Genomic DNA, 25,530 nt, shown 5'->3' on the forward strand with positions numbered 1-25,530 from the left:
GAGAGAAAAAAGTGAGAAAGAGTTTGAAAAGAGAGAAATAGATGAGAAACAGAGTAGATTTGATATATTGTTTGGTACATGAGAAGAAAGAGAGAAATAGAAGAGAGAGAAGTGTGTTTAATTTTTGAAAAGACTAAAATATCCTCGTATTAAAAAACTATTACAATTTATTATCTTAGTAGTTTAATTTTATATATAATTTTTTGAAGAGGATTTCATATATAAATTAATGCAGTTTTTTTATTCTAATTTAATTAAGAAATTGAATTGATTATTTTTACACAGAAATTGGACTACTTCTTGATTAATTGTTTAAAATATTTTAACGTAGTAAATTAATTAAATCAATTCATTACAATAGTTTTATCCAAAAAAAATACTAGATAATCATACTATTTATTTTCACTAATCGTATGGTTTTTTTAAGATTATTTGTTATTTGGTCATAAAAAAAAACTGTTATTTAGCCTTTCAAAAGTAACAAGATGGTCAATGTCACTGTTATCTAAGCAAGGGCAAAATTGAGAAATGTCCAAAATAACAACAGCTCCTCCCCTTTCTTCGCTTCCATGGAGAGAAAGAATATTAACGTGGGACCCACTGATTTTTTATCTCTCTCCCCTATTTCTTCTCTCACCAAACAGCTTTGATGGAACACTTCTCTCCTTTCTCTCTCCCTTCAACTTCTCTCTTCTCATCTTCTCCTCAACCAAACAGCCCCTTAGAGTCTTTCAACTCTCTCACACTACAAACTTCTTCATATTAAACACTTTTTCTAAAATCATTTGTAGGATTTGAGATCTAGTTTATCAGGGTGTTATAAGATATTGCAAGTTTGGTTTCTTTCAAGGATCTTGGTGGAGCATCAAGGATTTAAATCAAAAGGAGGTATTTTTCACCTCAAAAGGTAATTGTGGAGGTTGTTTCTCAAACAATACAGGTTCAAAGGGATCGAAGCGGGGACATATCAAAGAAGATTTCTTGGCAAAGAAGATTGAAAAGATTTCAGGCAAGCTTGAGATTCGAAGACCTTGGGATAATCTAATTTCAAAAGAGCTTGAAGATTGGATGCTTTATGTGATTGCCTAGGATAGAAAAATCAGATTAGGAATTGAAGGAATCTTTGTGAGCATACACTTGTAAACATTTTCAACATTTTATTGGAAGCATGTGGAATAGACGTTTTCTTTTACGAAGAGATGATGTACCCTTAGCAAGGACAAAAAAGGGGAACTTCTATAAACATATGGTATTCTCTTCTCCTTTATCTCTTTAATTTCAATAATTAACTTTGATGTATGATGTTTATTGATTATCTTAATTACCACATGATTGTGATTGAATATTTTCCAAAAACCTAATTTCCACTGATCATTATTGTGATCAACATATCACCAATTCAACCACCTTACATATTGGAGATTAACTTGTTTATAATCTTCCTTCGTGTATCAAAGTAGCTTATTCCTTGTGGTAGTTGTTTCTTGTTTAAGGTTAGGTTTGGTTTGACATAGTTTTTGGTTGTGGATTATTTTGTGTATTGATAATTGATTGTTACATTCAATTGAAGTGTGAATCTCTTGTTCAGATTGAATTGTTCTTTACACATTGCAACTAATTCAACCACCTTACATATTGGAGATTAACTTGTTTATAATCTTCCTTCGTCTATCAAAGTAGCTTATTCCTTGTGCTAGTTGTTTCTTGTTTAAGGTTAGGTTAGGTTTGGTTTGACATAGTTATTGGTTGTGGATTATTTTGTGTATTGATAATTAATTGTTATATTCAATTGAAGTGTGAATCTCTCGTTCAGATTGAATTGTTCTTTACACATTGCATTGCTTATTATCATTCGTATCTTGTGCGCAATTTCGAATAGTCATTCGTTTTTCAAAAAGAGTTTCAAAACCAAACTTTTTAAGAGCTTATCGTTGTATCTGTCATATTGGATAACACAAGAAAAGAATGACTCACTCATCAACAATAGTCTAGGCTGTTAATGTGATTGCAAAAACTTGTAAGTCACGAAATGAGGCCATAACTAATGCACCTATTTGTGAAGTGATTGGTGAGATTCAAAACATGGATGAAGTTACCCGTGATCAAGAATTTTATAAAATATGCTGTCAACTAATGATGTTTAAGCCAGCAAGGGAGATGTTTGTATCGCTACGAGTTTTTGAGGAAAAAAGGTTGACTTAGCTCAAATTTGCAACATATAACCCTACACTATATTCAAACATAAATCAATTCACATTCAACTCACTTTTAACCAAAATTAATTCTCTCAAACTCAATTCTATCAAAAATAATTCTCGCCGCAGCCAAACCTAACACATACTTAGGGTATTTTTGGTAAGGCTAGAAAACAAGCTTATAGCTTATAAGCTCGTATGACAAAAAAAAGTCATCTTTGGTAACGTTATTTTATCATGAGCTTATAACTTATTTCACGAGCTTATTATTTTTCGGACGTTGTTTTAAATAGCGATTGAGTTTATCGCTTATCATAAATTAATAAATTTTATTATAAATTAAAAATATCATTTTTTGTCATTTTACATTTATCGGATAGTTAAACCGCTATTTTTACCAAATACTTCAATTATCCTATCAGCTATCATTAATAAGTCATCAGATATAAACTATCAATTTCAACTGTAAACTATCACATAACTTATCAATTATCCGTTATTTTTACCAAAACTTTAATCTACTTGTCCTTTCTCTCTGGATCCCGTGGGCAAAAAACATTGGACATGTTGGTTTATTTGTTTGTACTCGATAGAATTTTAAGGTATTGAATGCTAAATAAGTGTTTTATTTTTTTATTATCAATTAAAAGACCTTGAATGCTGTTTTTTTTTTCTTCTTATGCTGGAACACTATCTTGATATTTGAATGTTGATCGAGTGTTTGTGCTTTATTATTTCCATCGGTAGCCTGTACACAATGGACCAAAAAGAATAGTTGAAAATGTAAATATTTTCAAATAGAATAATGATATTTGTACAATTATTTCGGGACAACTTTTGTGACACTCTTCTTTTTCTCTTTTTTTATTGGTCAAAAACAATTGAGGGAGAGAAAAAAAAAAAAAAAGTTAAAATTGTCCAAAAATTATAGTAAAATGGTTGTACAAATATCATTTAAGATCACTTTGTTATTCTTTGTTTTTAGTTTTCATTGACTTTTGGGTGCAGCCAGTGAGTTGTAGGCTTGTAGCTCTATTGGCTGGTATATATTTTTATTTTCCTATAACAAGTTAAGAGTTTGTTTGGGTAAATCAACAAGTTTCTTTGACCATTTTATATGTTATTGGTACAAAGTTTCAATTGGTTTATCAACGACTAATCTCCATTGTGTATATGGGCACACAAGATGAGGTTTCCACTCTCAACCAATTTTTTCTCCATAGACGGTCATTGAATTCCTGATCACTGACTTACTTAAGAAAACCAAATCAATTTTTTTAAGAAAACCAAATCATTTACCATTAAACCAACCTATAGTTGGTAGGTGCATAAGCAGGCTAAGAATGCTGAAACAGAAATGAATATTTACCATATGACTATGGATAGAAGATTTCAGAATGATATGGATAGAAGATTATGTGGTAATCAATAAGATAATCTAACTACAGATTAGCAATACATAGGACCTTTACTAACAGAGTGTTGGATTTGAACACAAGTCATACCACTGCTATGGACAGAAGATTATACCGTAATCAATAAGATAACAGCTAATGTTTAGAACTTCAAATCAGACAATGAATACACAATCAAATTCAATGTAATTATTTCTATCCAGAAATCAAACTTGGGTTAAAGAAGTTATATTTAGCTAGTAACTAATGCTGAAAAAAAGTAACCAATGCTAAATGAATTACATGAGCTCATTTAAAAGAGTAAAACTCTACTTTGGACAGGGAGAGTCAATGAGAGAATTTCTGAAGCAACTTCAACCAACCAAACAAGACCAATTAAGACAGCAGCTCTAACAAGTAATCAATACATAATCCAGTTGGTATGATGCAATTTCCAGGAGATTTAAAGAAAGACTAAATCATATCAAAGGGATCCTGAGGTTTTAATGCTCCTGATTTGTAGTTACAAAAATATAAACTGGTTTTGTAGGTCTAATAAGCAATATAATTTAATTAGGTAACAAATCACACATTTATATGCATAAGCAATATAATTTAATCATGTAACAAATCACACATTTATATGCTTTTTCTTCCTTCCATTCATATATACATACATAAATATCATTATGGGGCACAAATTAATGATCATCAACAAAGATTGTTTTACAGAATTCATATACTGATGACCATATCTTTTCTCAAGAACATTTGTTTGGCATGTTACAGTTTACATATTTCATCAAGCCTTAATCACAAACAAGTAACATTCAACAGAAAGAAAAGAAGAAAAAAAAACTGATGAAAATCAAACCAGAACTTAAGAGCAACATAAACAAGTTCAGTTGTCTCAGACAATTCCAATCCAATAGATTGATAGCATGACAATATCAAATGATAAGTAACATAACAATGAATCAAAATGTTCTGTAGAGGACATTGGTATAAACGCCAAATGGTACGAATTATGAAACTATTCAATCCAAATGGACATCGGTATAAACACCAAATGATACAGTGCAGTATGATTCATTTTAACTCAGAAGTCTAAAAAAAATCATCACAAAAACATCCATTATTAAACTATCAATTATCAAAATCTTTGATCTTCTTTTCTCAAGAACCACAAAAACACCGATTTAATCAATCTATAACATCATCAAAAGACTTGTAAACAACAAACATGAATATCCTCAAAAAATTATAACTATGATGATGCTCAAGAGGCAGTATTTACATTACCGCGTCCACACAAATTAACAAGAGTGGAAGCAGAAAAATTGCATACATCTTGAAACATCGTGAATCAGTATACCTTTCCCCCACCAATTAAGAATCTGAAACTGAACTGAACTAACTAATTTTCTTTGCCATAGTAGCCAATGTTGCCCTCATCGCCAAAGCCTTCGAAGTCTTCACAGGATCATCCTCCAACACAAAAGGATCCACACTCTTCCTCTGATATTCAAAATCACTAACCAAAGCAGAAAAATCCTCCCTCATCAACAAACTATTATGAAGAATCGAACAAGCACCGATATAAGCCACAGCCATCTTAATCTCCTCGCGAACCGGTTTACTCAGAACACCCCATTTCCTCAAACTAGCATCAGTTTTAAAAGCTGGAATCCGCATTAGTCCATGAGCAGCATTGAAAGTCTCTTCAACAGAACCAGTAACACATACATTATCAGCAAAAGGTACCATTAGCCAAGGAAGTAAAGGATACCCAGAATCACCAATCAAATACTGATTAACCCCGTTAACGGACGGAGCATTCAAAAGACTTCCTTCCTCAATATCATTAAACAAACTTGAAGCTTTTAAAATCGTATAATCAGTTTTATGACCGAAATAACCCGCGGCAATGCTAAGTATTCGACATGTAGAATCAACGACTATTTGAGCCGCAATCGATGAATGTGGCTGTTGTGGTGATGTTGAAGGGGCAATTTGGAAGCGTGATGAGAAAACAACGCCAGAACAATTAGGTAAACCGGAGATTGATTCGAAATTCTGCAAAATTGATCGATCATTTGCGTTTGGGAAAGAAACCCAAAAGCGGAAATTGGTACAAAGAACTCTACAAAGCTGTTTGACGCAAAATTTAGCGACGGAAACAGTGACGTTGAATTGGTTAGCGATTTGTTGATAATCGGAGCCGCTGGCGAGACGGAAGAGACCGATACCGAGACGAACGCCGGCGGTGAGGTTGAGAGGTAAAAGGTACGCCGGGTCACGGCATTCAAGGAGAGGTTCGAGTAAATTGGTTAACCATTCAAACGTAGAGGATGTCATGAGGAACGTGGTGGGGAACCAATCGGGATTAGGGATGAGACGGTGGTGGTAGCGTTTGCGTTTGCGGGAGAGGAGGGTGGTGGTTACGGCGGTTTGTTGAGAGAAAAGAAAGTGGTGGATGAGGGAGAATGTTTCGGTGGAATTAGGAGGGAGGGAATTAGGGGGGAAGGAATTAGGAGGGAAAATGAGGAGGAGGATGAGGAGGAGTTGAGAGACTAGGGAAGAAAGTAGCGCAGCTAATTTGCGAGATTCCATGAAGGAACGGAAATCGAGGTTAGGGGGGGTTTTAGGGGCTAATAATTTTTAGGGGTATTTTTTCATTTTGATTTTGGTTGGGAATGGGTAAGTAAAGGGTAGGGTAGAGAGTGTAAATATATACTGACTCATTCTGTAGAATACTGCCCTTTCATTGGTTCTAATTGTACTATCAATGAACCTTCTATTTCGGCGCCGTTTATGCCTTTTCGAACATTCTATTTTTGTCCCCCATGTGTCATTATGATATTTATTCTCACCTCTATTTTACCCTTTTTCATTCTTTTCTCTTTTTCTATATAGAACACGACAGGACAGACCTTATGGCTTTGAGAAAGTTCACCATAGATGTACTAATTGTTGGATTACGATGAGAGTCTCGGGTGTTGCGGAAGGGGCGAAACTCGAGATCATTACACCGAGTCAAAAAATAATAGTACCGTAATTTAAATCCTTATGACATTAGATATATCGATAATAAATGTTGAACTCACACTTTTGCAATGTATGATGTAACTCTTTGCAACAAACTTTTATTGGCTTGTACTTTTCATTCCATCACGATATTCCCTCTAGTCTCAAATCAGTAGAAGTGTATATATAATATAAATATATTAAGAATAATTAAATTTAATTTTCCTCATAAAAATAATTGTATTTTAAAATTATTCTTGCTTTTTATTTAATTTTGTATAAGAAATTGTTTTTTGAAGGACATTTTGAAAATAATAGCATTTAATATGGTCAAATTTATTATATTTGGAACCACAACACTCTCTTACTCACACAAAACAACAGGGTAAAACAATGTTTTTTCTTTTCAGGGAAATAGGGTGAAACAATGTTATTATTTAATTGAATTTAAGTGGTTAATAAAATTTGAGTTTGATTATTGAGTGAAATCGTTTTTTGAATAGATATTACTTAATTTCCGGCCGAACACTAAATTACTATGGAGGGTCAACACTCAAAAAAGTTAAACACTTGATATTTCATTTTAAAAATTACTCTCTCCCTCTTAATTATAAGAATGTTTAGAAAAAATTGTTTGTCCTTATGTATAAGACCCTCTATAAATTTGAGGGGATGTCATATTATCAATTTGTCTTGAAATATGAAAACTAACATTGAATACGTTTATATACTAAATGTAATTTAGTAATCATTGCACATTTCAAACAAATTTATCATTTAAAAAAAAAAATTAATATCTGTGATTTTTTGTATATATATATATATAGAGAGGGTGTTTCAAATGAGAAGAGTTTTTAAATGAGAGGGTGAGATGATGAAACATCAACCTTTAGATTAAATATACGGTTTAGATTAGATTTTAATTTAATACAAAACACGTGACTCTCTTTCATTCTCTCTCCCACGTTAATAACTATGAGTCTATGACTCTCACTCTTCCATCTCCTTTTGTTCTTCCTATCAAGTTTCTCCATAAGACTCTTCTCCAATTTGGTTTCCCACAGAACAATAACCAAGACTGATCTTAACAACATCATCAGCAGTAACTTTCTCAAACAATCCTTCAAGAGATTTATGAGCCTTTGAAGTAGCAGCAAGTGACCTCAAACCAGTTTTATCAACAGTTTCTGACATCCTTAATGACTCACAAGTAGAGAAATCAATAGTAGCAGAAAGAACATTCAAGATAATGCTTTCTTCCATAGCTTCTCAAAAAAAATAAGATAATGCTTTCTTCCATAGGTATAAACTCCATAATAATATCTTCAATTTGATCATAACTATTATCATGTTGAAAATGAACATGAACGTGAGTTATACCATCTATATTACACGTCATATGTATGTCTTTGAACAAATGAAAATCAATATCCTGCTCATTATCCCTGTACCTGTTACTATTATCATGTTGAAAATGAACCTGAACGTGAGTTACCCTCGTCGTTACAATTAACCTTGTTCCATAATTTTTTTACTTAATTAAGGTAGTTAAAATATGTTCATTGGGTTCATATCAGTACCTTAAAGTGGACAGGGAAACTGTTAAAATATGGTGTGTAATTAATTGGTTGTTGGAAAAGTATGGTGTGAAAGACTTGTACCAAAATATTTTGATAGGTGGGATTGGTAACAACTAACAAATCTTGACTTGATTGTAAAAGACTTATAAAAGCCTTATAACATGAATATTAACCAAAATCTGTTACTGATTCAAGCGTGTACAAGAAGCACAACAAACTCGAGAGCATAACAAATACAAGCGTCTCCGACATACCGGAAAACAAGCCCAAAACAGATCCTTAAACAGTCAATTGTTTAAAGAGGCCTATTTAGTTTTATTGGTTAAATTTTCAGCATTTTAAATGTTCGGATATCAAATTATGCAGCTGGCAGTAATCTTATACAATTTCAATCAAACTTCTTGATCTGAACTAAGCACTGGCAGTAATCTTTAATAGACAGTAGCAACGTTAATTTAAATCAACATTGCAAAAATTAATTACAAAAACATTAGGTCATCAATTCCTTTAACATTAGGTCTTCTAACTTATCAATTCCTTAAACCCATCAGTCGAGGATTTTTCAAAAATCGGCGACGGCAAACAACTTTTTCGTCTTCACCGGTTGTGTTCATGGCGGCGAGAAGAGAAGGAGATGGCGAGGTAGATTTGTGCGATGATAAGTGATCTGTAGAATTGTAGAGATTTAAGTGAATCTGGGAGCAGATTTGAAGAGATGACCAGGACAATAAAATTGAGATTTAAGAACAAGAAGGTTACAGTTATGGCAACGGTGAACAAATTTTCACGGATTCTGTTTGTTGCAACGAGAAGAGAGGGTGAAGTAGGAAATTGAAATTGAGAGGGATGCTCGTTTCCCCTAGAAAAGGAGATGGAAGAGTAACGTGAGAGAGAGAATGAAAGAAGTCACGTGCTATGTATTAAATTAAAATCTAATCAAAACCGTATATTTAATCTAAAGGCTGATGTTTCATCCTCTCACCCTCTCATTTAAAAACTCCTCTCATTTGAAACACCATATATATATATATATAAAGGAACCAATGGAGTAGAAAATTATATACAAATATTTTTCATATAATTTGACTTTGTCAAAAAAAGTTGAATACATCCCTTTTAATCCAACAAATAGATTGGTCTAGTTCGTAATAATTCAACTCAAATTTTATAAGAATTTGAGATTAAATTCTGCCACCGATTTGATAAATTTGTTGGTGAATAATATATAATTACATCTTGTAGGATTCTCTAGATATTGAAGCTTTCCCCGACTCCAATGAACCCATCAAGTCAAATCCATATCCATATCCATCTAACTTAAAAAAAATAAAATCACTTTCAAAAATAAAATAAAAACTAGTAAAATATCCTCTCTATTCCTTTATGAGCTTGGTATTATAGGCCATTACAACACTTGTTAAGGAATAAAAAATATATACAAATTTGTGTTGAAAAAACAACTTAAAATCAAAATTCCCTAAAAAAAAAACATAAAGATCAAAATATTTTCATCTTTTTTATTTTTAAATACTTTTGATTTTAAATTGTTAAGGAGATGGTTCTGTTACGTGGTTGTAGGTTTTAAATTGTCAAGGAGATGGTTCTGTTACGTGGTTGTAGGTGGAGGATAGGTGATGGGACTCAAATCCGCGTAATGCATGACCCTTGGCTTCGAAATGAACATGGAGGTTGGCTAGCATCTCCGCAAAACCAAGACGTGTATGATTTATTCTTGGCTGATTTGATGATTGAAGGGGGTAAGGAGTGGGATGTTGACAAGATTTTTGATTTGCTGTCTTTTGAAAGTGCAAACTCTGTTTTGAAGACTCCATTGTTCCCTTCGGTCCAAGATGATCAAGTGATCTGGCAAGAGGAGCAGAATGGGGTTTACTCCGTTAAGACGGGGTATCGAATTGATGCGCGTGATGTTGTTCCGGCATCTCAATACCAAGTTCGAGGAGACTGGAACAAATTGTGGAAAGTGTGTTCCCCTCCCAAGGCTCGTAACCTATTATGGAGGATTTGTCCGGGTTGTATCCCTACGCGTGTAAAGTTGGTCCATCGTCAGGTGCCGTGTGCTTATCTCTGTCCCTGGTGTGGTCTGGAAGCTGAAACGGATTGGCATGCTTTTATTGGGTGTACAATTGCTAAGGAAAGCTGGTCTTTTGCGGGACTTTCAGAGTTGTTGCATGAGTTAGTATTTAATATTTGCAGTTGTGAGAGTGCAAATGCAGTAGGCCGGGGTGCAGTTTTGTTATGGCAGATTTGGTCAGCCAGAAATGATGTTGTGTGGAATGATACTTGTGAGACTTCAATTACAATTGGTGGATTGGCAGTGATTGGTTGGCAGCAATGGAATCAGGTGCAAACTATGCGGGATTCGAGCCATCCTACAACTATGCATATGTAATCTAACAATAGTTGGGAGCCACTGGGTTACAGATGGCTGAAATGTAACGTCGACACCGCAGTACACAAGACTGGAGTTGCTTATTCCATAGGGTGTTGTTTTCGAAATTCTGAGGGTCGGTTTGTTCATGCTCAATCAGCGTGGAAGGTTGCGAATTTGACAGTTCTTCTTGGAGGGGAAGCTTGGGCTATGCAGCATGCTATTCAGGTAGCCATTGACAAAGAGTGGCATAGAGTAATTTTTGTATCTCTTCCCCAACACATGGCAGATCCGAGTTTCATGTCTTAGTTTCTCTTATTAAGTCTATTTTAGTTTTACATCCTAACTTTGAGGTAAAGTTTAGGCGACAAGCGAACATGGCTGCTCACACTCTTGCTAAGGCGGCTTGTTCTTGGGCTAGTCATCGTATATTTGAGATTTGTCCTGCTTGTATTGATTCTATTTTAAATAATGATATGAATTAAGTTTGCTTTGGTTAAAACAAAATTTGTCAAGGAGATGAATGAAGTATGTAATGAACAATTGTGATAGAGAGAAGATTGAACAAAAGTTAGGAACAATATATTTTTAGAAACAATGAAAAATAATATTTTGTCATTTTCGAAATCTTAAAATTGTATATCTATTTTCAAAACTTATAGAAGAAAATTGCGAGGAAAGTATTAAGTCGTCAATATATTTTTTAAAAAGTGCCATAAACTTTTAAAAATAAAACATTTCTAGCGACTCACATGCAATTGTTACTATCATTTATCTCTTTTAAAAACACACGCCCGGTGGGACTCGAACCCACAATCGCTTGATTAGAAGTCAAACGCCTTATCCATTAGGCCACGGGCGCTGGTTGTTTACTATCATTTACCTTATCAATAAAAATATTCTTCTTGACTATTTATGGTAAAGAGATATAGTAAGAATGATATAAAATCAATAGGTAAGGTTGTATTTTAAATTACACTTAGGCAACAAATTTATTAATTTTCTTAATATATATGTAAATAACTTTAACACGATAGAAAATAAATTATTCTTTTTATTAGTAGATAGACGAAATGGCAAAGCCGTTATAAACTCACACACACAAGTGGAGGTGTCATGGTTCGAACCCCAATCAAGACGTCTGACCTAACTAAAATCCTTGAGGGACCCAATGAGTACTTTATCATGCATGTTATTTAATTAATCTCTATAATTTACGTGAACATAACTGATAACTGATGTAAGTAAAGAAAGTAAATTACACAGACACATGAAATTGAAACAGATATCTTTTTAGTTAAGTTAGAAAATCCATCCTAGTCTCTTTGAATGAATATCCATTATTGGTTCCTAGGACTCTTTATTTGATATCCTTGGTTATAACTGTCAGTAATAAAGTTCACTTATTAGCTAATTAATCACCGTTAAACTAGTAGGAAGTTATGATAGTAATTTTGTAACCATCAGTTGTGGATTGAGATTCTCTGATTAAGCTTAGTTAAATAGTAATTAAGCTTACTCAAGTGGTAGGAGATGGTATTATATCAGTTTCTTTGCAAGGTATTTGTTAGTTGTCCCTTATAAATCGAGTTTCTGCCAGGTTATTCAATTGGATAAGGATTTTTAATCTTAAAGTCACAATTACTCGTAATCTGATCAAAATTAATCCCATAAGTTTCACAAGGTCTTGCATTTAGCAACTCAGATTCCCAGCGGCCAATGTTTTGACGCATATATTCAGAAATTTATGACAACCATGATTGTTGGATTGAGATCAAACGATTCATATTTTAAACTCGGTGTTTTTAAATAAAAACAAAACAAATTTTGTATTGAAATGTTAATGTAGACCGTCTGATATCAATACAACGACCACAATTGTTGAGCGTGTGAATGCGACAAATTTTGACCGTAAGTTGTCGCATCACTGTATATGGTTTTGTTGCATGTCGACTATGACTCCTAACTGATAACCAAAATTGACTAACGTGTGTAACATAAGTTATGGAAACGAACAATCACTTTAGTCCCCGATGTTAAGATACTAGCAACGGTATATTCCAAAATACTACAATTTGTTGTTTTGTTATGTTTAAATCATCGTTATTCATATAGTTGCTCAATTGAACATGATAATTTGAATGAATTCATGTTATTACATTACTCAAACACACATGCTTGATCAAGACAAGAGTCAATAAACAAGGGAAACATGGTTGAATAAGGGATATAAGAAGAACATGGTAATCAAATTGTACTTTCAGAACAACAGATGCTGTTCAAATCAGGTACCAAAGAAGCAAACAAATTCAAAATGTATCTAAACAATACTTTTCAAAGAAGAACAGTTAAACTGGGCGGGATATTCATCACTAAAGTAGACTCTCAAGATCGCACCTATTGTGTGAAAAAAAATAAAAATACACCAAGTATATACATGAAGAACTCAGTAATGTTGAGCAGCCTGACAAAATAACCTAAAAATTTAGCTAAAATTCAACATGACTTGTAATCGCAAAAGTTTATCCCTTTACTGAGATTTTGTCCACACGGATCCATGTTTAAGACTTGAGCATCCTCTCAATTGCAGTCACATAAAATTCCTTTGGCATGGTACCAACTACAGCATCACATTTTTTGCCATTTTTAAACAATACAACCACCGGTACTGCCTTAATTCCATATTCTTCAGCAATTTGCATATCGGCGTCTGTGTTTAGTACAAAGCACTTGAGTCTTCCAGCATACTCTGTTGCAATCTCGTCAATAACTCGGTGTACCATCTTGCATGGACCACACCAATTTGCATAGAACTCAACAAGGACTGGAGTTTCACTTTTCAGAATCGATTTTTCCCACAGATCTTTGTTAACTGGTGTAGCTGCCAAGTGACAAACTCAAATAAATTAAAAGGCCATCCAATGATTAAAACTATAATACACATTGACATTTGCAAGGTTCAAAAAACCAAAACGAGAGGACTGGCTAAAAGTAAGAAACACCGGAGAAGAAGGCACGAGCCTTGCACTGAGTGAAATGTTTCCCATAATTCCACAAGTGAGGAATATAGTTCACATAGACAGAAAAACTGTCTACTCATTAAAAAATACAAATTATTTCAGATGCCGCTTCCATGTGGTTGGCTCTAAGCCTTTGCTTTTGCGGCAGAATGGTGAAATGTTATCTCAGAACTAATGTTAGATTGCATCTTCATGATTAGATTGAAACAAGCTGAAGTTTGTAAAAGAAACATTTATACTTAAATATACATCATGGAGGTCATTATGCGTAAGCATCCAAGCCTATGCATGAAACAAAAGAACCAAAAGAAAGAGAAAAGTAGGAGGGAGAAGAGCACGAGTAAGGAAAAAAACTGAGCTTCTCCCCATGTTTTGATTTCTTCACACACAAGAATCAGTACAACAGCAACAACAATACACAAGAATCAGTACAGAAGAAAAAATATCATTGCAATACAGCTACTCAAACCAAGAATCAGTACAATGATCAACTAGGCCTTGCAACTTCCAGAAAATTATTATTTCATTAAGCAAGAGAGAAAAAGATAAAACTGATCCTAAGGTTTACAATCATCCTAACCTATAGTTAATTAGTTAGAAGAATACATCATTGCAGTGGGTCATATTCCGGGGTTTTAGGTTTGAGCAAAATAATTATAGGCCACAGACCATACTCTACAAGCTATTTTGGGCAAACACAATTTACAGCAATCAAGTTTTGCATAACTCGACTTCAATTCAAATGATTAAATCTTTTACATGAATATAAATATTCATTTATGCGAACACTTTTCTGAAAGAAAAAAAAAAAACAGAGAGACAAGTAAAGGAAACCCCCAGTTCTTACTACAAACATACCACTGACCTCATAATGAATGTCCATCATCCAAAATGACAGTCTCATCACATTCATAAAATTTACCCAATTTTTTAAGCAGAAATATTTCAAAAAAGTTGTTTGATCTTAATTCTTCAAATTATAAACAAGTACTTGAGTTCCCTCAAAAAAAAAAAAAAAAAAAGTACTCGAGTGATACAGCGTAATGACAATTAAAAGCTGTCTATGCTAAAATCACATAGCAACGTATTCCAAACACCTTATTTTAAAAAAAAAAAAACTAACAGAAATTGGAGAATGAAATAAAGTATGAAAGTCAAACAACAAGTTTGAGTGGAAATAAAAAGGGAAAATACATAAATTAAAAGTTTTTCGGGTCATGCTAACTTGTGCCTTTAGGCCACGTATTAAGGAACTAAAAGAAAAGTTTTGTGTTAAAAAGATAAATTTTTAACTTTCAAGATATTAAATACACAATTTCCAATTATATTTCTATATTTGGTTTCTCAGCCTCACAAGGTAGCATTTCCCAAATCTTTAAGACAATATTCATAAGCTTTTCTTAACTTATTTTCATAAGTTCTCCGATATAGCTTATAAAAACAACCTATAACATATACAAAAACGTTCAACGTTGTTTTATCTTTCGCTATAAAAATAGCTTATGCAAGCTTATACATAAGCGCTTGTGTTTAAGTGCAAATAATATATTTAACCAAACAGGTCCTAGGTCTATAATCATCCAAAAAATGGAAAGCAAGAAAGCATTACAGATGCAATTCAAGCAATCATATATTTCAAATCTATAACCTGACCACACTACCCAATAGGATACTTGGGAAAAGGAAAGATTTGCTAGAAACATGGCCACAACATGAAATGATATGTGAAAAACTGTTACTATAATTAGATACTCTAAAGCATTGGATCTTGAAATTTGAATGCACCCTAAAGCTATAGGCAACGGATTAGATGCAACAACACAAACACAATCTTGATCTTGATCCTACCTCCAAATTAAACCTAATCAGTTCAAATTTCGTGTTTAACCCTTTCTGGATCAAAACAAGAAACCCCAGAACCAAAAATAGAAAATAAAACTAACCATGAATGAAAATGAGTAAAATCATGAATAAAAGATATAAACTTTCCCAGTTATTTTTTGTATAAAGTTCAATAAATCAATTATATCACTTTCCATTTCCATAATTATAATTTATTTTCACAAAATTCGGCTAAAAATAAAAAGGTAAAGTATAGAAAAAATAATTACCTCTGATTTCTTGACGCAAAGAACGAATCTTGGGGTAAAGGAGAAGAGGGGTTTGAAGGTGAAGGGGTTTGTGGGTGATTCGGGAATGGAAGGGAAATGAGGGAAGAGGATTGAGACGTGAAGGGGAAGAAGAGAATGTGGGTATGTGAAGGTGAGAGGAAGAAGTGAGAGAAAGGGAAGTTGAGGAAGCCATTGGTAATTGATGAGAGTGAGAGTGACGAGTGAGAAGAAGACAAATGCAAACAAAACAATGGGAAGGAACCGCACAAAACTAGCAACAAGAAGAATACTGCTCCTATTGAATGAAAATGAACCTTAAAAAAAAAAATTAGTCAACACTTAATATGTCTTCTTAATTTTATTTTAAATAAATCTTCGATTTAATCTCTAAACTAACATATCGCTATCGCTATCTGTTTGCAAGGGTAGATAAGAAATATTCGGTAAAATAGAGGTTTTAGGCAAAAATTCATAGCGAAGATGATGCCTGACGATGAGAATGTGTTTGGAAACACTTATTTTATATATGATTGAGATGCGTGGAACGTTTAGAATGAGACACACTTTGATTGCATTAATAAAGTGGTATTGGATTTTGGTCAACCTAAAAGCTTATACTATAACAATTTTCATCTTAACAACATTTAACATTTGATAAAGTCTGACTCCTTGAGATTATAAAATAGTTAGCGTAGGATATAATAATAAAAAGAGATGCAGGTGTGCAAACCATGAGTCGTTTAAAGTGGTTGTTGTTGGAGGTAGCGATTGGCACTTATTGGAGTGGTGATTGGTGGTGATCAGATCGATCAATTGATGCTCAACAGTGGTCGAGTTACAATGGTGGTGGTCATAGTGGTTGTTAGTAATTATTAAAGTGGTGGTTGGAGATGATCATATAAGTGGTTAAAGTGGTGGTCAAATTTGTGGCTGGAGGTGATCAAATAAGTGATTATTGGTGGTCAGAATAGTGAATATTGACGACCACGTATGGTAACATGTCAGCGTTATAAAATATATAAACAAGAATTATGAAAAACATGTTTTATGTGGTTTTGAAACTCAAGTGAAAAGTTTTTTTTTTTTTTTTTGTGTTCACCCTCTGATTCATACGGGAAATTAGCTCTAGTAATTCGAAATTCAAACGAAATGTAAGTAAAGTCTGATAAAAAAAATATGATTTATTAATAAGTTAAAAAAAAATCAATTCAGCTCACTTTTACCGGAACATGCTTTATCTTCAAATTTAACTCTTAAAATCAAAAATCATCTTGAACGGTTGATAAGACACGAAATTAAAAGCAATGTGAAGGACTAAACAATGCAGCTGGGCTGGAAATCTAAAAATTTAATATAAGTAGCGTAAAATAACACGTGAAGGAATAATTTAAAAAAAAAAAAAAACACACCCGGTGGGACTCGAACCCACAATCGCTTGATTAGAAGTCAAACGCCTTATCCATTAGGCCACGGGTGCTGTTTCATGACAACCAAGCATGTGAAAATTATATAAAATTAAATAGGCAAACTTCAGGCATCAATTCTATCATAATTTTACTACTTATGGATATGTTATTTTTTAGGGGACTTTATATATATATATGTTATGTTCTCTCAAAAAAAAAAAATATATATATATATATATATGTTATGTTACTCGTTGTCTCGTATACATATATAGGTCCAATGCTTAAACAAAAGTCAAAAGAAACAAAATTTTGGAGTAAATGCAATGTGTTTAGCAAGAAGCATTTTTATTATAAATGTTGCAAGTTGACATGATCAGGAAGGAATTACTTCTTGTCAAAAAAAAAAAGTAAGGAATTACTTTTCACTCATTCCCTTTTACATATTTTTGTTTGTCCTGCCATTCAACCCCTCCCCCCTCTTTTCCTATGTAAACAAATCTACATCAGACTTTAGGCTTTAGCAACATTTAGCGCACAACAAAGTTTTAACATCACATATTCACATTCTAAATACACCATATTTGGTATTTTCTGTGGCACGGTTCAAGGAAGCAGAGACACATAGACCAATCACTTTTCTTGTATCAGCTGGATCAATGATTCCATCATCCCAAAGCCTCGCCGTTGAGTAATAAGGACTTCCTTCTCTCTCATACGCCTCAACTACTTTCGCTTTGAACTTTTCCTCTTCTTCCTTGTTCCACTGTATTATAACCATGAATCCATGATATATACATTGATACAAACAAAGACAAACCATGAATTTATCACAAGATAAAATAGCCTTGCTCCCAATAACATTACTTTTACCTGAATTCCTTGCTTTTTCTTATTGCCTTTCTCTATTTGAGACAGAACACCAGCAGCCTGATGAACATTATCAACTAATGATCAATCAAATGTTCCAAATCCAGTAATTTGTAAGGAATCATGACTTGATAGATAAACTACCTGAGCACCACCCATCACAGATATTCTAGCATTAGGCCAAAGGAACATGAAGTTCGGACTATAGGCACGACCACACATTGCATAGTTTCCAGCACCAAAGCTTCCACCAACAATTATAGTGATTTTAGGTACCTGTAGCAGATATTTATGCGAAGCAAAAATGATCATTAATCCTTTATAAATATACTACAATTTGTTTCATTTCTCTTCTAGTATCTTATAGTCTTCTGAATGAATTGATTTAAGTTAACAGCCTCACCGTCACTGCCCCAAAAAACACATGCAGCGGGAAAATAAAGCAATGCAAGTAACTGTAACAAATGTTATAAGTAGTGTGCTGGAATCCACTAACCTTTGCGCAAGATACAGCCATCACCATTTTTGCACCTGACTTTGCTATGCCATTTGCCTCGGATTTTGAGCCCACCTACCAAATAGACATTGTTATAGTTTCATTTTTCATCAAACTACTAGCAGGTAGTTTTTCCAATATCATAACTCAAAATTGTTTATAGAAAGAACATTAAGGTTTAACAATTCTTGATTTGAGGGAATTAGACACAAACTAATTGTTAACATTTTCCTTCACCGTTCTAATCATTTCCAGACAACAACTATGACTGTAATTAGGACACACAATGATGGATGTCATTAAGTGTATTTGTTATTTACTTCAGAAAACCAATTCAATGATGTTCTGAAATCTTCTCTGAAGTCAGAATATAATGAAGCAATACATCATAATCAGAGAAACCAAACAAAACTTTTTAATACATACCATGAATCCGGTGATGTTCTGAAGAAAGACCAAGGGAATGTTACGTTGAGTACATAGTTCAATGAAATGGGCCCCTTTCAGAGCCGATTCATTGAATAAAATTCCATTGTTTCCAATAATTCCTACAGGCTGTCCAAAGATCTTTGCAAAACCTGTTACAAGAGTCTGCACATAGATTTCGAATAAGGATATATTTTGCATATAGGGTACCAGTATGTTGATGATTTGTGAAACATTTACAGGTTGCTGCTTATACTTGCCGTACTCCAAATATTCATTGTGAAACCCGAAAACCAACAACCGATAAAGGTCTGTCAACTCATCAAGGTACAGGCAAATATAAAAATAAAGTTCCATCGCAACACATTCACATAAATACAATGATTAAAACAGTAGAGAGTGAAGTGAATAAGCCCTCACAGTGCCATACAGTTTCTTGAATTCATCAAATTCACTTCCGTCAACAACGCGAGAAATCACTTCTCGGATATCAAACTGCTGCTTAAGATCAGTAGGGGCAATTGAACGAAGTTCATTGACATCATATAGTGGCTCTTTATACTCATAACTCGTGTTTTGCAATCCATTTGTCGAGACATCTCTCCCAGCCATATGCAAATTCTTAACGATGTCCCTCCCAAGTGCAAGTGCGTGAAATTCATCTACAGGAAACAGAACATGTACAATGTCACTAATACAGACTAGTTTGATTATTAGCTGTCACGTTTTCTATCCACTTAGATGTGCGAGATAGAAATTATCCACCGCGAATACCTTGAGCAAAATAGTCTGAAACACCCGATGTCTTGCAATGCACTGCAGCACCTCCCAAATCCTCCGCAGAGACTTCTTCTCCAGTGGCAGCCTATAATGTCAATCAATTGATGTTAATTTAAGTCATAGACACGCAGAAAATACATTATCACAAACGGAGACACTGTTTAAATCTACAGAAATTTATTAGAAAAAAATATAGCCAGATAGTATCACAGAAAGGATATTGGAGCTGACCTTAACAAGAGGGGGCCCTGCTAAAAAAATAGTGCCATTTCCCTTGACCATCACACTTTCATCAGCCATAGCAGGTATATAGGCACCACCAGCAGTGCAAGAGCCTAACACCAATGCAATTTGGGGAATCCCTTGAGCAGACATTATAGCCTGATTATAGAATATTCTACCGAAATTTTCCTTATCTGGAAAGACATCAGCCTGCTTGGGAAGGAAAGCACCACCACTGTCAACAAGATACACACACGGCAATTTGCATTGAGCCGCAATCTCCTGTGCTCTGAGATGTTTCTTAACTGTAATAGGATAATAAGTCCCTCCTTTAACAGTAGGGTCATTTGCCACGAACATACAAAGTCGGCCGTGCACTGGACCGATCCCAGTCACAACCCCACCAGAAGGCAAAGGCTCTTCATACAACTCGTGCCCTGCAAGCTTCATCATCACTCAAAAGTTCAGACCTTTCTTGAGATAAACACATAATCCATTTTTGTACTTCTCATTTCTAATTGTCTACTTCATTCCAGTTATCAGGTTTCCACAAACCCAAATGAACGGTAAATACAAAGAGTATGTGTGGAAGTGCTTGTTTCAGTTTATCATAAAATATAGGCACATAATTAAGTGTTTAAAAAAACCCATAAAAAGAATTTAATGTATTATAAGCTGTTTGCAGCTTATTTTAAAAGCTCCTAAGCACTTATGTGTAGCAATATTTGGACAAACAAATGTTTGTTGGATTCCGTGCTTGATAGCTGAAAATAGCTTATGGACATGTAAGTGTTTTTGGGAGCTTCCCAACTCATCTAATAGTTACTTGGGCAAGTAAATAATCTGAAATAAATCAATTGAAGGAAATGAATAAGAACCTGTGAAAGCTCAAGGAAGGAAGAACCAGGATCAAGAAGACGATCAATTCTTTCTCTGGGTAGAAGTTTATTTCTACTATTATTCCTCTTGACAGCTTCGGGTCCACCACCAGCAAGAACCTTATGAACATGAGATTGAAGTTGAGTGATCAAGTGTTCCATGGCTCCGCCATTAGGAAGGGCACCCAAACACAATTCTCTTCTTAACAATAAATTGGAGGGTATCCAACTTGATTTTCTTCCAATTAGTTTCAACATGTTTTCTCTTCTATCTATGGTTCAGTGTTCACCTTTCTTCTTCTAAGTAACAATGCCGTGGAGTCATTGAACTCTGCCAGCACACATTCCAGCTAAGTATGTCTATCGGATCGGAGGGATGGTGATTATATAAATAAAATACGTTCATAAAACTCATTGGATAATTTTGCCACGTACTTATTTGTTGTATTTTTAGAATTTCATTTCATACATACAAATTATTTTGGATAAAACAAGTTAGGTTAGGTTGTCCCATAAAAAATAAAGACAACTTTGTTGTTCTCTCTTTTTATTGGTCAAAAACAAACAATAGAGAGAGAATAAAAACATAATTAGAGTATGAAGGAGAAAGTTGTACAAAAGTTATACCAAAATGAAGAAAAAAAAAGTTAGTTTGTAGATAAAATTGATAGCTTTTTTGGACTACTCATAACAAGTACTTCTTCAAGACCCATAAAAATATAGTTGAGAAGTAGAGACAGTGAGAGAAAATAATTTTCACTTTTCATTTCATTTCACTGCTGAAAGAAAACCATTATCCTAACCGGAACTGTGTTGTAGTAGCAGAGCAGAGTCCATGTCGTTCCTGCTACTTCTTCTGCCTCAACCTTCCACCGCCACAAGACTCTCTCCATTCACCATCTCCACGTCCACTATCTCCCTTAAACCCTTATCCACCCTTTCACCTCCACGCTCCATTCCAAACTCCACCCTTTCCATTTCCACCTCTCCACCACCAACACCTACAAATGCACCCCCTCCAAAGAAAGTTCTTCTTCCCATCGGTTTCGGCACCGAGGAAATGGAAGCAGTTATCTTAATCCACGTCCTCCGTCGTGCTGGTGCTCATGTCACCGTTGCTTCCGTTGAGCCTCAGCTTCAAGTTGAAGCTGCTAGTGGCACTAAATTAGTTGCTGATGCTTCTATTTCTGAGTGCTCTGATCAAATATTTGATCTTATCGCTTTACCGGGAGGAATGCCTGGTTCAGCAAGATTGAGAGATTGTGATGCCTTGAGAATAATCACATGTAAACAAGCTGAGGAAAATAGGTTATTTGGTGCTATTAATGCTGCTCCTGCTGTTACTCTTTTGCCTTGGGGACTTTTGAAGAGAAAGAAGGTGCTTTACTTTAGTTTTAGAGATATTGGAGTTTGATTTCGTGCATGTTTGGATTGACCGTGAGTTTGACAAAATTCTATTGCTTGTCAATTGTGATTCTGACAAACTCACTGTGAATATAAATATCTTTTTCTTTTTCTTTTTCTTTTTTTGTTATGGTATTTGTATGGGGCTGATTTTTTCCAGTTTGTCTTGCAAGATAACATGTCACCCTGCATTTTTCCACAAGCTACCAACGTTTTGGGCTGTTAAGTCGAACATTCAGGTTTCAAATGGGCTTACAACAAGCCGTGGCCCGGGAACTGCTTACATGTTTGCTTTAACTTTGGTTGAACAGCTATTTGGGGAGTCTATTGCAAGGGAGGTTGCTGAATTCTTGGTAATTTGCTTTGTTATAATTGAATTTTATGCATTTTCGCGATAGGGAAGAAATGAATATTTAGGAATCACTTTTCAACTTAATAACCGGATTCACTTGCTGTTATTATGTGGTAAATTTGTAACCTTTGAACTGATGTGATAACGCATACACCGGAAGCCATAGTCTAGCTGGTCGAACAGAAGAGTCAAATAACTAACTACTTACTCTGTCATACTGAATTAGTTGAACTGGAGAGTTTACCAAGGGTGGAAAAGAAAAACCCAAAGGATTGATTCAAAATGATGAATTTTGCTTGGAAACTAAAAAGCCTGTTTACTTTTTAATAACATTTTGTTTTTTTAAAACTGTAAAAGAAAATGGTGCGGGAAAAATTGATTTATATTGTCATATGTTTAGTGGTTGAAATGAAAATGAAAACAGGAAATATGGAAAATAAACAGAACCTGAAGTTTTTAAATCTGGATCCTAAGTTTTGGTGTTGATTTATGTCTGCAAGAATCAATATCTTTTACCGTTCTTTCTGATATCTGATGCATGTTGGAAAATCAGTTACACTATGCATCTGATCTAATGCTCTTTCTTCTTTTATGATAGTTGATGAGAACTGATGATGACAATGTATCTAAGAAGGAGTTTAATGAAATTGATTGGTCTGTTGGCCACCATCCCCCCAGTGTAGGTTACTGTCTTATATGTATAATTTGTTAAAACGTTGTTGTCCATGCTTCTGCAACGAGGATCTTACATGTATGTTATGCTAACCAGGTTCTCATCCCAATCGCACATGGTTCTGAAGAGATTGAAGTAGTGACCCTAATAGATATTCTAAGGCGAGCAAAAGCTAATGTCGTAGTTGCTTCTGTTGAGAAAACTCTTGGAGTCATGGCTTCTCAAGGAACCAAAATTGTTGCTGATAAATTAATTAGTGATATTCAAGAGTCAGCACATGATTTGATTATTCTCCCGGTAATATGAATTCATGAAAATAAATAAGTTGCTGCATTTTTTTGTCTGTGGTGTTGTTTTATGGTTTCTTTTGTTTTATTAATTTTGTATTCCATCAAAAAAGTTAGTTCTCATGTTCACAATCTAGTCTTTCAAGCTGCTGTTTCTTTGTGGTGGTATTGTAGATCTTACAACAAAATGTCTTTATGTTTGTATATTATGATATGACTTGACGTGAACACCAACTCTCATGTTTGAAGCCACATTGCAGAATGAATGATTTTAGTTGATTTGTAAATTTTTATGCGTAGAACACCTTAAAAATAAATGATATACAGCATATATGGATAAATTTGTCATCAAGCATTTGTAGGAAAAGAAAAGTGAAGAGATCTAGTAATGACTAAGAATCTCTTATAGTAGCTCTCACTTAAATTGAAAATTAACTTGATCTCAACTTTTTTCAAAAACTCTTTCATCTAACCTCTTCATATCACCTATAAACTTATATTTCTGGGGGCCTTCAAATTTTAGTCCTTATCTGAAGAATTAGACGATTCTTATTATTGTTCCACCCATCGTTCTTTGTTGCTAAGATTGTCGTGAAATTTCAGGGAGGAACTGCTGGCGCTGAAAGGCTAAGCAAGTCAAGAATTCTGAAGAAGCTTCTGAAAGAACAAAATTCAGCTGGAAGAATATACGGAGCCGTCTGCTCCTCACCTGCTATTCTACACAAACAAGGTTTACTAAAGGTATATGACACCCTTTTGTTACCATTGTGATTCTTGATCCAATTCTTTAGTGAAGCCTTACTGAAATCCTTTTCTGTTAAAGGACAAGAAGGCTACAGCTCATCCCTCTGCCCTAAACAAACTTAAAGACGGAGCAGTAAATGATGCCGTAGTAGTTATTGATGGCAAAGTGATTACTAGTGAGGGACTTGCCACTGTAACTGATTTTGCATTGGCTATTGTGAGCAAGTTATTTGGTAATGGAAGAGCAAGAAGTGTAGCAGAAGGCCTTGTTTTTGAGTATCCTAGGAAATAGACTACTAGAGCATGTGGTTTCAAGTACTTGTAGGTGTGATAGAAAAATTATAGGTAGTGTACCCCAGCCCAAGCTTGATTTGTTTTCAGGTGGTGTTAAATTTGTACCCCCTTTAACGCATCGTTTTGATTAGTTGAACGATGACAATCACCATCTCCACTGAATCTCATTTTTTGAGGGGTGGCTGCATAGGAAAAAGTTACCTGCAGGGTGTGCAAAATATAACAAGATTAGAATCATAGTTTCAGCTTGGTTGAACATTTGATGTAATTTCCATATTCTACAGAGTTGAAAATAGGCTGGGATCAATGTTGTGTGAAAATATCCATACCTCTGGTTGTTAAAAGGGACCGAGACTTGAGTTTAACGTCTGAACAATTAAAAATTACTCGAAAATAGCACACACCTGACACTGAAAATATGATTCAGGCTTACCAATTTACTCATACCTGATTTATGTTCAGATCACTGGACAGTTAGAGAATCTAACGTCAAGGTCTACAACTTTCTTCAAATCCTTCAAGCCACTTAGCAATAAGTATCTACAACTTTTTTCATCCATTGAACACATTTTTTTTATTTTTTTTTACCTTTTTATTGTTGGGCCAACTTTCTAATTTGTCGTTTTCAATGATTGATATATAATTGCTGGGTTCATTTCATTTTGTAAGTATCCATTTTTTCTTTGGTGTTTATCACAACACAGCAATTTCTGTCTTGTTTTTGTTCCCTTATTCGACTCCTTATCTTCGATCCCCCCACTCCCCAAATATACTTTTTAATCTTGTAAAAAGTTTAGACGAAAAAGTTAGTTTAAATTTTGTTATTATATAAAAGTATAGAGTAAGATGGAGAGGAAGTATCAAAGAGAAACTTCAAGATTTGGAACTTTAATCATACTAGCTGTCTAAAGTTTGTTAAGCAAATGATATCAATTATCGTTAATTATGTTTGGCGTGTTAAACAGAAAATAAATGGGAACCC

General features: G+C 34.2%; 4 protein-coding genes and 2 non-coding genes across 6 annotated transcripts; 2 read left to right on the forward strand and 4 right to left on the reverse strand.

Moving 5' to 3' along the window:
- Positions 1-9,793: 9,793 nt before the first annotated feature.
- Positions 9,794-10,894, forward strand: LOC112420899 (uncharacterized). Its single transcript, XM_024780685.1, has 2 exons — positions 9,794-10,558; positions 10,721-10,894. Exons 1-2 carry the CDS (start codon positions 9,794-9,796, stop codon positions 10,892-10,894), a joined length of 939 nt encoding a protein of 312 aa, XP_024636453.1.
- Positions 10,895-11,374: 480 nt separating this feature from the next.
- On the reverse strand, positions 11,375-11,447 carry TRNAR-UCU (transfer RNA arginine (anticodon UCU)). The gene has a single exon. It is a non-coding gene; the product is annotated as a tRNA-Arg (tRNA).
- Positions 11,448-12,779: 1,332 nt separating this feature from the next.
- LOC11446437 (thioredoxin M3, chloroplastic) lies at positions 12,780-16,013 on the reverse strand. Its single transcript, XM_003607907.4, has 2 exons — positions 15,717-16,013; positions 12,780-13,466 (listed from the first exon to the last, which is right to left on the reverse strand). Exons 1-2 carry the CDS (start codon positions 15,907-15,909, stop codon positions 13,147-13,149), a joined length of 513 nt encoding a protein of 170 aa, XP_003607955.1. The 5' UTR covers positions 15,910-16,013; the 3' UTR covers positions 12,780-13,146.
- Positions 16,014-17,120: 1,107 nt separating this feature from the next.
- TRNAR-UCU (transfer RNA arginine (anticodon UCU)) lies at positions 17,121-17,193 on the reverse strand. The gene has a single exon. It is a non-coding gene; the product is annotated as a tRNA-Arg (tRNA).
- A 260-nt stretch (positions 17,194-17,453) lies between these two features.
- LOC11446438 (methylcrotonoyl-CoA carboxylase beta chain, mitochondrial) lies at positions 17,454-21,163 on the reverse strand. Its single transcript, XM_003607908.4, has 9 exons — positions 20,795-21,163; positions 19,926-20,360; positions 19,689-19,779; positions 19,335-19,576; positions 18,915-19,079; positions 18,489-18,563; positions 18,137-18,268; positions 17,996-18,052; positions 17,454-17,888 (listed from the first exon to the last, which is right to left on the reverse strand). The coding sequence occupies exons 1-9, from the start codon at positions 21,050-21,052 to the stop codon at positions 17,685-17,687; spliced, it is 1,659 nt and encodes a 552-aa protein (XP_003607956.1). The 5' UTR covers positions 21,053-21,163; the 3' UTR covers positions 17,454-17,684.
- A 362-nt stretch (positions 21,164-21,525) lies between these two features.
- Positions 21,526-24,951, forward strand: LOC11446219 (protein DJ-1 homolog C). Its single transcript, XM_003607909.4, has 6 exons — positions 21,526-22,172; positions 22,372-22,551; positions 23,149-23,229; positions 23,320-23,520; positions 24,114-24,251; positions 24,334-24,951. The coding sequence occupies exons 1-6, from the start codon at positions 21,630-21,632 to the stop codon at positions 24,544-24,546; spliced, it is 1,356 nt and encodes a 451-aa protein (XP_003607957.1). The 5' UTR covers positions 21,526-21,629; the 3' UTR covers positions 24,547-24,951.
- The last annotated feature ends 579 nt before the right edge of the window (positions 24,952-25,530 follow it).

Source organism: Medicago truncatula, chromosome 4, assembly GCF_003473485.1.
Source record: "Medicago truncatula cultivar Jemalong A17 chromosome 4, MtrunA17r5.0-ANR, whole genome shotgun sequence".
Classification (NCBI taxonomy): Eukaryota; Viridiplantae; Streptophyta; class Magnoliopsida; order Fabales; family Fabaceae; genus Medicago; species Medicago truncatula.

Excerpts from the sequence above, each read along its gene's own strand:
- LOC11446219 (XM_003607909.4), top strand. The coding sequence starts at position 21,630 with ATGTCGTTCCTGCTACTTCTTCTGCCTCAACCTTCCACCGCCACAAGA. Across the intron at positions 22,173-22,371 it reads GACTTTTGAAGAGAAAGAAG|ATAACATGTCACCCTGCATT; the intron begins GTGCTTTACTTT and ends TTGTCTTGCAAG. Across the intron at positions 22,552-23,148 it reads GGGAGGTTGCTGAATTCTTG|TTGATGAGAACTGATGATGA; the intron begins GTAATTTGCTTT and ends CTTTTATGATAG.
- LOC112420899 (XM_024780685.1), top strand. The coding sequence starts at position 9,794 with ATGGTTCTGTTACGTGGTTGTAGGTGGAGGATAGGTGATGGGACTCAA. Across the intron at positions 10,559-10,720 it reads GTTGGCAGCAATGGAATCAG|GGTCGGTTTGTTCATGCTCA; the intron begins GTGCAAACTATG and ends CGAAATTCTGAG.
- LOC11446438 (XM_003607908.4), bottom strand. The coding sequence starts at position 21,052 with ATGTTGAAACTAATTGGAAGAAAATCAAGTTGGATACCCTCCAATTTA. Across the intron at positions 20,361-20,794 it reads CCTTCCTTGAGCTTTCACAG|CTTGCAGGGCACGAGTTGTA; the intron begins GTTCTTATTCAT and ends GTGATGATGAAG. Across the intron at positions 17,889-17,995 it reads AGAAAAAGCAAGGAATTCAG|TGGAACAAGGAAGAAGAGGA; the intron begins GTAAAAGTAATG and ends GTTATAATACAG.
- LOC11446437 (XM_003607907.4), bottom strand. The coding sequence starts at position 15,909 with ATGGCTTCCTCAACTTCCCTTTCTCTCACTTCTTCCTCTCACCTTCAC. Across the intron at positions 13,467-15,716 it reads TTTGCGTCAAGAAATCAGAG|CTACACCAGTTAACAAAGAT; the intron begins GTAATTATTTTT and ends GTCACTTGGCAG.